Source organism: Otolemur garnettii, unplaced genomic scaffold, assembly GCF_000181295.1.
Source record: "Otolemur garnettii isolate 467f Iridium unplaced genomic scaffold, OtoGar3 scaffold00097, whole genome shotgun sequence".
In the NCBI taxonomy this organism is placed as follows: domain Eukaryota; kingdom Metazoa; phylum Chordata; class Mammalia; order Primates; family Galagidae; genus Otolemur; species Otolemur garnettii.
In genome coordinates, this window is record NW_003852492.1 from 7,088,400 (window position 1) to 7,100,554 (window position 12,155).

At 58.7% G+C, this 12,155-nt stretch overlaps 1 protein-coding gene across 1 annotated transcript in view; it reads right to left on the reverse strand.

The window, feature by feature from the left end:
* Positions 1-11,097, reverse strand: part of IGSF9B (immunoglobulin superfamily member 9B) — a 47,040-nt gene extending 35,943 nt beyond the window's left edge. The window contains exons 1-2 of the mRNA XM_003795916.2: positions 11,034-11,097; positions 797-994 (exon numbers count right to left, since the gene is read on the reverse strand). Coding sequence (XP_003795964.2) covers positions 797-994; positions 11,034-11,097 — 262 coding nt within the window. The remainder of the gene's footprint in view (positions 1-796; positions 995-11,033) is intronic.
* Between the last annotated feature and the right edge of the window lie 1,058 nt (positions 11,098-12,155).

A 12,155-nucleotide genomic window follows, 5' to 3' on the forward strand; every position in this document is an offset into this window, starting at 1 on the left:
GAGGCAAGAGAATCACTTAAGCCCAAGAGTTTGAGGTTGCTGTGAGCTGTGACAACACAGCACTCTACCAAGGGCAACATACTGAGACTCTGTCTCAAAAAACAAAAGGAAGTAAAGGGCTGCCTCCTACCTGTCTCCTTCCTTCTTCTAAACCCCAGTACACACTCAGTGACACACACACACACGCACACACACTCACATGCACATACCCCCACACCCACCTCCTCCCAGCTGGGGGGCGGGCAGCAGCACCACTGGTGGGACTGATGGCCAAGCGAGACACAGACAGGCCATAAGGAAGCTCAGTGTGGCAGAGGAGGCAGAGACCAGATGCCCACCAGCTGCAGAGACAGCAGGGGGCCCAGGAATGGGGAGACACCCCAACTTCAGAGCCAAGAGGGGAGGAATGGGTGCAGCCAGATAGTGGAAACTCTGGCCTGCTGTCACAGCCACATGGGCACATGGTGGCAGCGCTGACTCAGCTTCTCCCTGTCAGGAGCTGCTCTCCCGCCCCGGTCCTTGCTCTCACCCATGGGGCTTCTCCAGCCCTAGGCCATGGGGTATGGGAGGGCTTTATGTCACGCCCTGTTACCTCTCTTCCCACCACTTAATTAAAACCTACTAAAGTACAAAAGATGGGAGGAAAAAGACAGAGATTGGAAGAACATGGCTAACAGCAGCCAGGAAAAGACAAGCAGCAGCCCAGGTGAGGGAGAGGCGCCCGCACCTCCTGGTGACCCCTGGGAGCCAGGCAGAAGTGGGGAGCACGGAGCCAAGCCCAACACCCCCAGCTTACCTGCATACTCAGGGTCCACGTGGGGTGGGTAGTAGCCAAACTTGATGAAGATAGGGATGGGGACCCCGAACTTGAACCACTCTACGACATAGGGTGGGGGCTGTCCCGTCACCGGGTGGATCACATCGCATCGCAAGACCACACTCTCGCCAGCTCTTGCAGTCACAAACTCGGGTTCCTCTCGCAGGCCGTGGGCGCCTAATGGGACAGCCAAGTGGGACACTGAAAGCAGGTGACAAAGAGACCCTGCCCTGGCAGCCACGTGTCCATGTCATGGGGCTGCCCCCCACTCCCCACAGCTGCCTTCCACTGGCTCATGTCCCCCCATCCTGCCCTCCTCAGAGGCTCCCAAATGCACCCCCCTCCTCTTCTTCACCCCCCTGCTCACACCTGCCCTTGCATTGGAGGCCCAAACACTCACAATCCTCGAGGCTATGGAAGGGGAGGGAAGAGGGTTAAAGGGAAAGGGAAGCCATTCTCTTCAGTCCTGCCAGCCCAGCAGGTATAATCATGCCCCTGCCTCCCTCTGACAACCCCCCTACAATGATAAGGAGTCATGGACACAGAGGTGGAGGGGCCTCAGCCCTCTCTGCGGAGACCTGCAGCCCAGCTATTGCCGCCTATGAACATGGAACATTCCAACGCAACGAAGACACTTCCTACTACAGCCTGGTAGGAGCTGGCAGGGCCGGCCCTCCTCCTGCGCCCCACCCCCAGCCCAGCCTGATGTACGCCGCACAAGGCGAGGGTGCTCCATGCAGGAGCAGGGATTCCCCAACAAGCTAAGCCGAGGCTGCCCATGGCAACACCGGAGGGAAAACCCCACAGGCCCAGCTGGCCCAGCCCCTCCTCCCCCAGTAGTGCTGCACCAGCCCAGTTGAAGGCAGGGATCGGGAGGGGCCTGCAGCCCCCCTACTCCCCAGCCCCAAATCCACCAGCCTCTGCGAAGCCCCAGACATCACCTATAGGAGAACAGGATGCTGGAGGCAGAGGAGGGAAGTCTGGGCTGTCCCCACGTTTGGCAGAGGACACCAAAACTAGATGACAGGGCGGGACACACCCATCCTGGCTGGCAGGAGAGGGGACAAGGAAGGAGGCAGGCAGGAGGCCCACCCACACCCCAGCCCACCCACAAACTGGAACACGCAGTCCTATGCACCACAGCACCAGCTCCTGGGTCCGGTACAGCCCCACTCCAGCAGGCATCCCTTTCATGTCAGGCCTCCAAGGTCACCTTGTCCATATGCCCCCAGGGAAAGGGACAGTGGAAGAGACCCCTCACACCCTGCCTTCCCGGGTACCACCCACCAGTCCCACACAAACTCAGCCTTTCTCTGTGCCCACCCCCCAGCCCCAGAATGGGCGTCCCCACTCTCCCCAGCAGCACCTAGGACAGCAGCCGGAGGCTCAGAGCCAGGGAGCTGCTGGGTCCTCCCACGGAGAGGACAGTGGAGAGCAGCTCCAGGCCCTGCTGCTCCCAGTGCCTGGGGCTGACTCTGCATCGCTGACTTGTGTGCTCCTGCTTGTCTCTGTGTTCCCTCACGGCCCTGTGTCTGGTACCTTTCTGTGTCTGTGTGTGGTGCGCACCTGTGCCTGTCCCCCAGCCCCACCCCCTGGCTCTCTGTAGCTCCTTCTCTGTGTCTCTGTCTCTTTCTGGCTCCTTGTCTGTCTCCGTCCCCCTCCAGCTCCTTCTCTGTGAGTGTGTGTGTCTGTCCTCCTATCCCTTCTCTCTCCTGCTTCTTCTGTGCATGTGTCTCTCTGTCTCCTGCTCCTTCTCCATGTGTCTCCGTCTCTCTGTGTCTCTGCCAGCATCTCTCTCTCTAGTTCCCACTCTCCGTGGGTGATTCTACCTGCCTGTTTCTGTCTCCAGCAGCCTGTGTGTGTGTGTGTGTGTGTGAGTGTGAGTGTGTGTATGTGTGTTGGGAGATGGGGTCCATGCATTTCTCTTGCCTCGTGCAAGGGGAAGGGGTCTATCTGCTTCTCTTTGTGTGGGGGCTCTGTCACTGAACACATGTGCTTCTCTGTCTGTCTGTGTCTGTCTGTATGTCATCTCTGTGTGTCTCACTCTCCCCTCCCCCTCTCCTGCAAGTTGCGGAAGGGGGAGGAGGAGGCAGCCCTTCCAGAAGCTGATTGGCTCCTGGTGACATCACTGTTTTCTAGAGAAAGAGCTAAGATCACAGAGTATTTTTGGAGCAGAGCAGTGTTACACTCACCTGCCTAAGGCCCCAGCAGGTTTCCCGATTCTCCCCACCCCCACCCTTGCTTGGAGCTAGGTTTGCATCCCAGCCCTCAAGGAAAGCATGGAGAACACCCAGCTGCAGCAGAGGCAGGCCCCACACCCAGAGGGGTGCCTGGAAGGCTGAGTCTGCCTCCCAGCACCCTAGCACAAAGGCCTTTGCTGGACCAAGAAGAATGGGTGGACAGTGGGCACCATGAGCAAGCAGAGAGGTGGGGTGTGTGTGTGCACGCGTGTGTGCATGCATGTGTGCATGTGTGTGCACACATGTAACCTGAGTGTCTGCAGCACAGACCTGTGGGGAAGTGAGACAAGAAACCACAGGCGCCTTGGGAAAAGGAAGGAGTTCTTCCCAGGGGCCCAGTTACCTGGGAGAGGACAGGGTGGGCCACAGAGGGTGGCTCCTTTCCAGGGCTTTGGCCCTCCAGTCAAGGCGGGAGGAAGAGGTCCAGGGGAGTTAGGGAGCTAGAGGCCCTCTAACGGGGAGGTTTTGCTCTAAAGAACTGGCTTTGAGGGTCTCAAGGGGGCAACGCCTGCACTGACACAGGTCCCTGTAGTGCCAGCTGCCAGCTGCTTGTTCACACCTAGCCCAGCCTGGTTCCCACTGCATAGCAATGAGCAGCCTCTTCACACCTTCCAGGCCCTGGCAAATGCTCCAGGTCCCCACCCAGCCCTGCTAACTAACGGCTGAGCACCTAGCCCGAGGCCCACCCACAGGCAGGCAGCCCCCACCCACATCTCTCTCTCAAGGACCCTTTAGACCAGGCAAGGCAGCTGCACAGAGGACTCTTCCCGAAGATGGTAAGGAGACAATTTGAGGGGCAGTTTCCCCAAAAGAAAGCAGAGGGTGGTAGCCCAGGCCTGGCCCCCACACTCAGTCCAAGCCTTCTGGGTTTTCTAGATCCTAAAATATTTACCAGTTTTCCCTCATCTCCTTCACACACACACACACACCCCTGCACTCTCCCTCCCTCCACACAGCACTTCCCTCTAAGCCTGATCCTTTCTGAGCCAAAGTATGTCTAATAAAACACTCTCTCCAGAAAAGCTGGAGGTGAGAAAAAATAACAACAATCAGGCTGGCAGGAGAGAGGAAAGAGGGGCTTGGTGGAGGAGAACTAGATAAACCTAAACAGGAAGGAGCCCAACTCCAATCTGGGAGGGCCGGAGGGGGCTGCAGAAGGCCCCAGTGCAAGTGGGCACAGGCAGAGCCCAGCCCTGGGAGAGAGACACGAGGGACACAGACACGGACCACCAGAGCATCCCAGAACCAGGACAGGGACAGAGCTGAGGCTGGAAGGGGCAGGCAGGGGAGCCGTCCCTGGCAGGCCAGGCTGCAGCAGCTGCCCACCGCTTGTGAAGTGGGCAGGATGGCCGAGGAGGGGCAGGGAGGGTGGAGCACCCCCTTCACAGCAGCCTCTTCCCTCAGGAGAGGATTACCCAGTGACACAGGGAGCAGGCAGGCCTCACACACCCTTTTACAGAGAGAGTGGGAAATCGTGGTGCCCTGAGCCTAGCAAATCTGCCTCTTAGGGGTCTGCCCAGCCCTCGTTGGAGCTGTTCTGGCAGCAGAGAGAGAGCAGGAGGGCAGGGGAGGATGAGGTGGCCCCTGCGGTCTGGCTGACCTTTTGGCAAACCCATAGGGTACCAGTCTCCTGCTCTCTGGGCCAGGTGGTACCCAGTGGGCAGCTGAGTCCACGGCTGCCGGTGGACCCCCTGTGGGCACAGAACCACGAGGCATCCAGAGCCTGGCACGGCCCCATGTCCAACACTCACATCCTAGAGCTCGTCTGCCAGCGAGGAACCAGGGCAGGGAAAGCACCCCAAGAACTGGACACACCTCAGTATCAAGGAAGGTCTAAGGAGCCAGGGCTGAGACCTCAGTGCTATAAACACCTGCTGCGCAGCAGGCCCTGTGCTGGGACTGCATCCTGAATCTCCCCGCCCACCACAGCCCTTTAACACAAGAACTGTTGTCTCCAATTTACCAGTGAGCACTCGGGAGGCTGAGTGGCTCATCCAGTTACTCATCCCAGCTCCAACACACAACTCTGTCCCACCCCAGGCCCAGGAGACCAAGGCCTCTCCCCCACCACCCCTTCCCTTCCTGCCAGCCCTGAGTCACAGGTCAGCCACCCCTACCCCACACTCTGGACACGTTTCCAGAGTCCACACTCTGCAGCCCAGGATTACCGGGGCGGGCCTGCCTCTGACTGGCTCTGGGGAGAACGTCATTCTTCCTGAGACTCCGGAGCCCCTGCCTGGCGGCTGTGGGAAGGGGGAACACAGAGTGAACCCCAGCTGCCGCCGACGCTCATTAGTACAAGTCCTTATTGGGGCCTCCTCCTCTTCCTCCTCCTCCTCTGGGCACCAGACTTCTAAACCACAGGCCTGTTGTCTAATAATACCAGCGACAGCCACCGCCACCTCCATCTGCCAGCCTAAAAATAATCCCTGCTGAGTCCAAAAAAGGCACAGCCCCCAATAGTCCCCCAATCCCTCCTCCCTGAGAAGCCAGGAGGCTCCAGGAGATTCCAGGAAGCTGGGAGACTCAGGGCTCTCACAGTGGGAGGCGTACACCCAGAGGGATGGCAGAAGAAGGCAGAGGACAGACTCCCCGTGGCCCAAAGCAAAGCAAAGAACTCCAGAAAACATGAGATGCAGCAGAGACCTGTGCCCAAGGCCCCGATGGCGTCCTTGCTCACCTTCTCAAGGCAGGTGGGGTAGGCAGCATCCTGCACACCTTTCAGGGGTCTCCGCCTCAGTGTCCCCATGGCCCTCCCAGCCCCCACTCTACATCAAACCTCTCAGAGTCAGGGCCAAAAGTCAGGGAAGCCCAGTTTGGTCTCCTTACAAAGAGCAGGGTACTGGGGATGGAGGGGCCGGCACGCAGCTCCTTCCCTCTGCAGGGATCTCTCCTCCCTGACCCATCTCAGCTGGGCTCCCCCCAGCAGCCCAGGAGGCAGCCATACTATTAGCAACCTTAATTTGCTCTCAGCTAGATTATATTTCCAAGAGCCCTTTCCCCATGAGCCACTGGCAGGAAGGAAGTCAGTAATTCAATCTCCGCTCTGCTCCTTTAATGGCTCCTCAGCAGAAAAGCAAAGCCACACCCCCACCCCCACAGCCCTCTGCCCCCACCTGGCAGAGCCCTGCCCTGCACACTCTGGTGCCCAGAAGCCTGCCCTGAGGAAGCGGGCCAGGAGGCCCTGCCAAGAGAGGGCACCGCAGCCTGCCACGAGGCCAGGCTCTGTGGGTCAGGTGCCAGATCCACACAAGTAAGTGGAAAAGCTAAGTCCCATATTTACTCCCAGGGAAACATCAACATTCCCCACTCTGAAGCCAGAAAATGAAGACAGTGACTCACCTCGTACAGTTTGTGCCTGTGAGCAAGTCTGTGCCACAGCTCCGTCTCAGTGGGCACATGCGGGGAGGTAAGGGGGGAGCAGGGGGCACAGAAGACGGGGCTGAAAGGGGACTACTCAGAAGGACAGTCAGGAGACTGAGGGCCCTCACAGCCCCAGCCCACACAGAAGCTTTCCCCAGAACCCTCTTGGAGGCCCCATCTCAGCTCCCCAGCCTCCTGCTTATTCACGCAAGAGAGAACAGAAAAGCAGGAAGATTCCTAAGAAAAATAGGTCAGCTGCCTCCAGCAGACTGGGCTTACACCTATGGGCAGTGCCCCAGGGTGGGCAGAGGCTATAAGCTGTCTGTCCAACCCAGAGTCCTCCCATCTTGCCCTGGAACGTGCCAGGCTAATGGACAAGTGGAACCACAGCCCACCCTAGCAAGACAGACCACCTCCTGCACCTCCGTGAGCTCTGCTGTCCTCTGTCCCCCTACGGGGGCTTTCTCCCTGGGACCTCAAGCATCTTTCTATCCAGCTCCTGGGCTGAAGCCTCTCGCTTTGGTAACTTTTGGGCTGCCTAGATTCCAGTGCAGTGAAGGAGTCTGTTCTGAGTGGAGTCTCAGTGCTGCAGCACCCAGAGAGAAGAGTGGCTCCCACCTCGTGCCCACCCACTCACTGCCCCTGTATTGCCACTTTCCACACACAAAACACACAGGCACGTACACATGTGTGCACACCCACGTGTGCACACCAGCATACACATGGACGTGGACACAGGCACACATGCACACACACTCCAGACAGCTGCAAGTGCTCACCTACAGCTCTCTTCCCCATTTAGCTCCACTTCAGGCAAGCTGCTTCACTCAAGCTAGGAACCAGATGGAAGGGGACCCCGAACCCCAGCCTGAGAAAACCACAGGAGGTAGAGGAAAGCCCCAGCCGTCTTTGAGGCGCACCTTCCACCTCCAGGGTCGTGGGCCTAGCAAATAGGAAGGCTGTGGGGAAACAAGGAAGCAGGGCTGAGAAAGAGGGGCCGAAAGAGAAGACACACAGCACCAGGTGGGGAGCGGGCACCCTCCCTGGGAGAGGGCACCAGGACAGAGGGAGGCGGGGCAGAGGATGCTGGGGTTCAGCAGCTCCCAGCCACGCAGCCTCTGCAACATGGGTAACCAGATACCAGTTTCTGTCTCAAAGCCATAAACACGAAACCACCAGGGTCTGGGACCCGACAACTCTAAGACTGTCACATGCTGGGCCATAGGCCAGAAGCTGAAAGCTGATCCCTCCCACTGCCCCTCAGCCATGCCCTTCCCAACACATCGTCCCCAACTTCCCCAGGTTGCACGATGACAGACACACCCCTGCCTCCCTCATATGTGCTCGGGACACACAAACACATGCCCCCACTGACCACTTCTTGAGTCAAGTCCTTCCAAGCTGAAGGACTGTCCTGGGGTTCTTGCTAGCAACCTCCAGGTCTAAATCTCCTCCCTCCCATCTTAGTCGGAAAAGGAAGAAAGGTGGGCCAAAGCCAGGTAGAGCAAAGAGGACTCTGGTCCAACTACCAGCAGGATCTGAGCCAGGGCCCCTTTCGATTTGGGGACACTGTAGTCAGGGATAATCCAACCACAGAGTCTGTGATAGACAGAGAGGCAGCCTCAGGTACAAAGGCCCAGACTTCCCTCCCCCTCTGAGTCCAGAGTCAGCTAAGCAGGGGCCTCTGGTAGAGTGGTAAACTCCTCCTACCTTGCTCAGCAGTTGTCTAAGATGCTCAGACTATGCCAGACACCACCTTCCAGACTCCAGGTACTTCTCCCACCCTCCCAACCTGTCCACTGACCTCAGTCACCTCCCAGACACACATGATCCAAGTCAAAAGGAAGAGCCCATCCAGCCCCACCTCCATCCCACACCTGGACTCCACAGCCCCCCTACATGATACCACCTGAGGGTCCCATCCCTACACTCTTCTGCTGGAGCATCCCCCACTCAGCCAAATCCTAAGAGTGGCATCTCAAAGTCCCTCCCATTCAGGGATCTCCCCAGAAATCACCTCTGCAAGTTAAAGAACAGTTGAGCTCTCCCAGGGACCCTCAGCAGCATCTGAACTCTGGCTGGTGCTTCTCACATGAGCAAGCGCCCCCTCCCTCCAGAGGCTACGCGCTGTTGGCGGCTTGCCTCCTGGGCTCTGCGTCCTCACACAAGCCTCTGACACTGACAACACTCCAGCTTTGCAGACCTTGCAAAGAATTTCCAAGCAACTTTGTGGCCTGCACATCTTCACCTAGAGGGCAGGGGGACAAAAGGGTCTGCCAGACAAGGTCAGCCATGAAGGGGTCTCAGGTCCTGCTGGAGGTAGCCTAACAAACTGCCCCCAACATACTCCCAGCTCCAGGTGCCCTGAACAGCCCAAGGGAAAGAAATTGAGGAGCATGGAATCCCACTGAAATAATAGCAATGTTAATGTTTATTGAACATATACTATGTAACAGGTAGCCCCGCATTTCTTTACAGCACTGATATTCCCACCCCAACCCCCCAAAAAACCCTAGAAGTTCATGGTGTTAGCCCACTTTCCATTGACACAGTGACATTCAGACTGGTTGAACGATTTGTCCAATGTCAAAGGGTTAGAAGTAGTGGTAGAGCCAGGATTCGAATCCAGGTAATCTGACCCTAGTCCTAGGTCTTTATCCGCCACACATAGAGCTACGTGAAGCTAGAAAGGACCCCCCAACTAACAAGGTCACCCTCTGCTTCTAGACAGGAATCTGTGTCACGTCGTCCCAGACAGAAAGACCTCTCTGCCCCCTAAAAGAAGGCATAACCTTCATGCCCAACAACCTTCAATGTTGTGAAGCCTTCCCTCTGCCTTGCCATGCTGGGTGCAGCTGCAATTTAAACCTATCTTCCTTTATTCTGTACTTAAACTTACAAAGAAGTCCATTCCCCCATCCTGACTTGGGTCTGGAGGCTATTTCAGAGCCTTCCTTCAGTGTCTTTGCTATTCAAAGATCCCAGCTCATCCTTTTCTGCTTTCAGGGACAGTCCCATAGCAGGAACGTACCAAAAACTGGAGGGGAGGAGGGTGAGGGCATTGGAAGACTGCAAGGAAATGGGGGAGAGGCAGAAGACGAAGCTACGGAGAGATTCTCAAGCACCACCGACCCACCTCACATCTTCCCCCATTCCATAAGCTCCTGCAGCCACCCTGGCCTCAGTTTTCCCACTTGACAAATGGAGAGTTTTTAAAACAGCCAGATCAACAAATCGCTTGACAAAAATCACCTTTCCTTTCCGCCCTCCGCTGGTTCTGTTCTCAGACACCGCCCCCCCTCCCCGCCCCAAGTAGCATAGGAGACGTATTCCATTCCAGAAACTTTCTCGAAGCACTCCCCCCCTCCGCACCCCCAGACAAGGTGCAGACCCTGTTAAAGGCGCATCCTGCCGACCCCTTCCGCCCTAGCGCCGCTGGGAGTGGGTGCTCTGGTTGGCGGGTCTTCCCCGCTGCCTTCCACCCACGGACCGGTTCTCTCCCGCCGCCATCTCTTCCTGGCTTTTGTGAACTTGCCCGCAACCGGGTTGTGTATGCGCGCTGAGAGCAGTGAGCTCAGAGTCCTGGCACCTCTCAGGCTCCGCTCCTACTTCCATACAAGGGCCGAGAGCCGGGGATGCCACCCAGAGGCTTGTAGGTCGCTTTGCCCGTCTCCAAAGCAAAAGCCCGCGCGCTCACGCACGCATCACCCAACTCACTGGCTTCCCTCTTGCCTCTTCCCCAGCTCAGACCTGGGAAAGCGAAAAGAGAATCCTCCTCCCGCTCCGAGATGCAGCAGCGGGGACCCTCTCCCCCACCGCCCTCGTCCCCAGCCAGCTCTCCCTGGAAGCCGCGGGAGGGTGGCGTAGGGTCCCCGCGGCTGCGGCGCGCTACCGGGGAACTTTTGCCTGGCCTGGGCCCAGATGCGGCTAAGACAGACGCAGGCGCCTGCCAGGGCCAGCCAAAAGCGGACGCTAGTCTCCTCCGTGCTGGCTTAATCAATTCTTCTCTCACCGGGCGCCATGCATCCCCGCCCCTGCAAGGGGGATCCGACCTCTAGCTGCCGAGCTGTGTGGGCAAGAGGGGCGCGAGTGGAGCTTGGGGTGCTTGCAGGGACGAGAACCCCGTCTCTTAGACGTTGGCACCAAGAGTCCCAAGGCTCTGGGTCGCGCCTCCCCGCAAGGACTTCTCCGCGGAGCGGTGGCGCTGCGCGGGGCTCAAGCGTGCTGCAGCCTGCCCGAGGACCCGCAAACTCCGCAGCAGCCAGAGTTAGGAGAGCCTCCGGCTCCCCAAAGCTCGAGAGAGCTGCCGCTCCGGCAAGAGGCAACGGACTCGGCACGCCGGTGTGACCCATAGGGCCCAAGGTGGGCGAAGCCAGCCTGGATTCCAGGCATCCTTTCCCCGAGTGCCCGTAAGCCCGTGGGCTCGAGCCCGTTCCCGCCCGGCTTCTCCAGCCTGCGGCCCCCGGGTCCTCCCAGGCAGTGCCCCGGGGTGCGCCTGGCCGGAGCCCGAGCCTCCCTGAGGGAAGGCGCGGTGCGCGGGGGAACCCGAGTCCGGGAGCGAGGGGCTGAGAGCGCCGGGAGGGGCAAAGGAGGGACGCTGCACTTCAACTCACCTTGAGCCGCAAGACCTCGGGTGCTGATCACACTTGCTATCAAAGTGGCCACATACCAAATCATAGTACTACCGCGCGCCAGCCAAGAGCCTCATCCTATCGCAAAGTGCCCCTGCGCCCGCACACTTCTTGTGCCCGAGCGCCCGCCTTTCGCCTGCCTCTCGCCCGCCTACGCCCCGCGCCGGTGCTCCTGCAGCCCGGGCGGCCAGCTCTCCATCCCTCCTCGGCTCCGCTCGGCTCGGCGCGCAGCCTCCCCGACCCCGGCGCAGCGGCACCTGCACTGCTAGCCGAGGCAGAGCGCAGCCAGGTCTACGGTGAAGCCTAGCCGGGCCGGGCCTCCGGATCCGCCCCCCGCAGCCTGCCTATTGGACACTGCCCACAAGCCTAGATTTCGATTGGCTCAGGTGTCTGCCCGTCGCAGTGCGAAGCAGGCGAGCCCATTTCAAGGTGCGTTGAAGTGTGGCGAGCACAGAGCCGCAGAATCATGCGCATTGCCGGGGAGAAGGCGTTGTAGCGTCTCTGCTCTGTTCTGTTCTGTTCTGTTCTCTGCTCACACTGCATGGCAAGTTTCTGGTGAGGGAAATGGTAGCTTCCAACGGGACCCTGACATATGTCAATTAACCCATCAGGTCTGAGGGGATGAAGCCCCCGCCCACCCATGGACCCAACATCCGGTTCCCAGCCAGCAAAAAGCAGTTCCCAGGAGGACCGTGCTGATTCAGTGATGGGGAAGCCTTGGAGCGGGCAGCCTGGGAGAGCTAGGAAACGTCCTTCGCTGGGGATCTTTTCAAAGAGGTCATGCGCTCCTCCCCCACCCTCCGCACACAGACACTCTTCCCCCAGAGCCGCACACCACCTCCAGCAAACGTGATGTTGAGTTAGTCTCCATCCAGCCTGCAGGCAGGGGGATGACTAAAATGACCTCTAAAAGTCGCTCAGATGTAGCATGAGTCACTGGCTCAGCTGCCAAGTGTCACAGACCCCTCTGGAACACGTGTGCCCGCACACTGCCGCCCCCAGTGCGGGTCATCGCTGCGCATCATTACTTAATCTTAACTTTGAGCAATGAAAGTTTTCCCCCCTCTTTTCCTAAAAAGGGCTTCATCCTCATGCACATGAGTC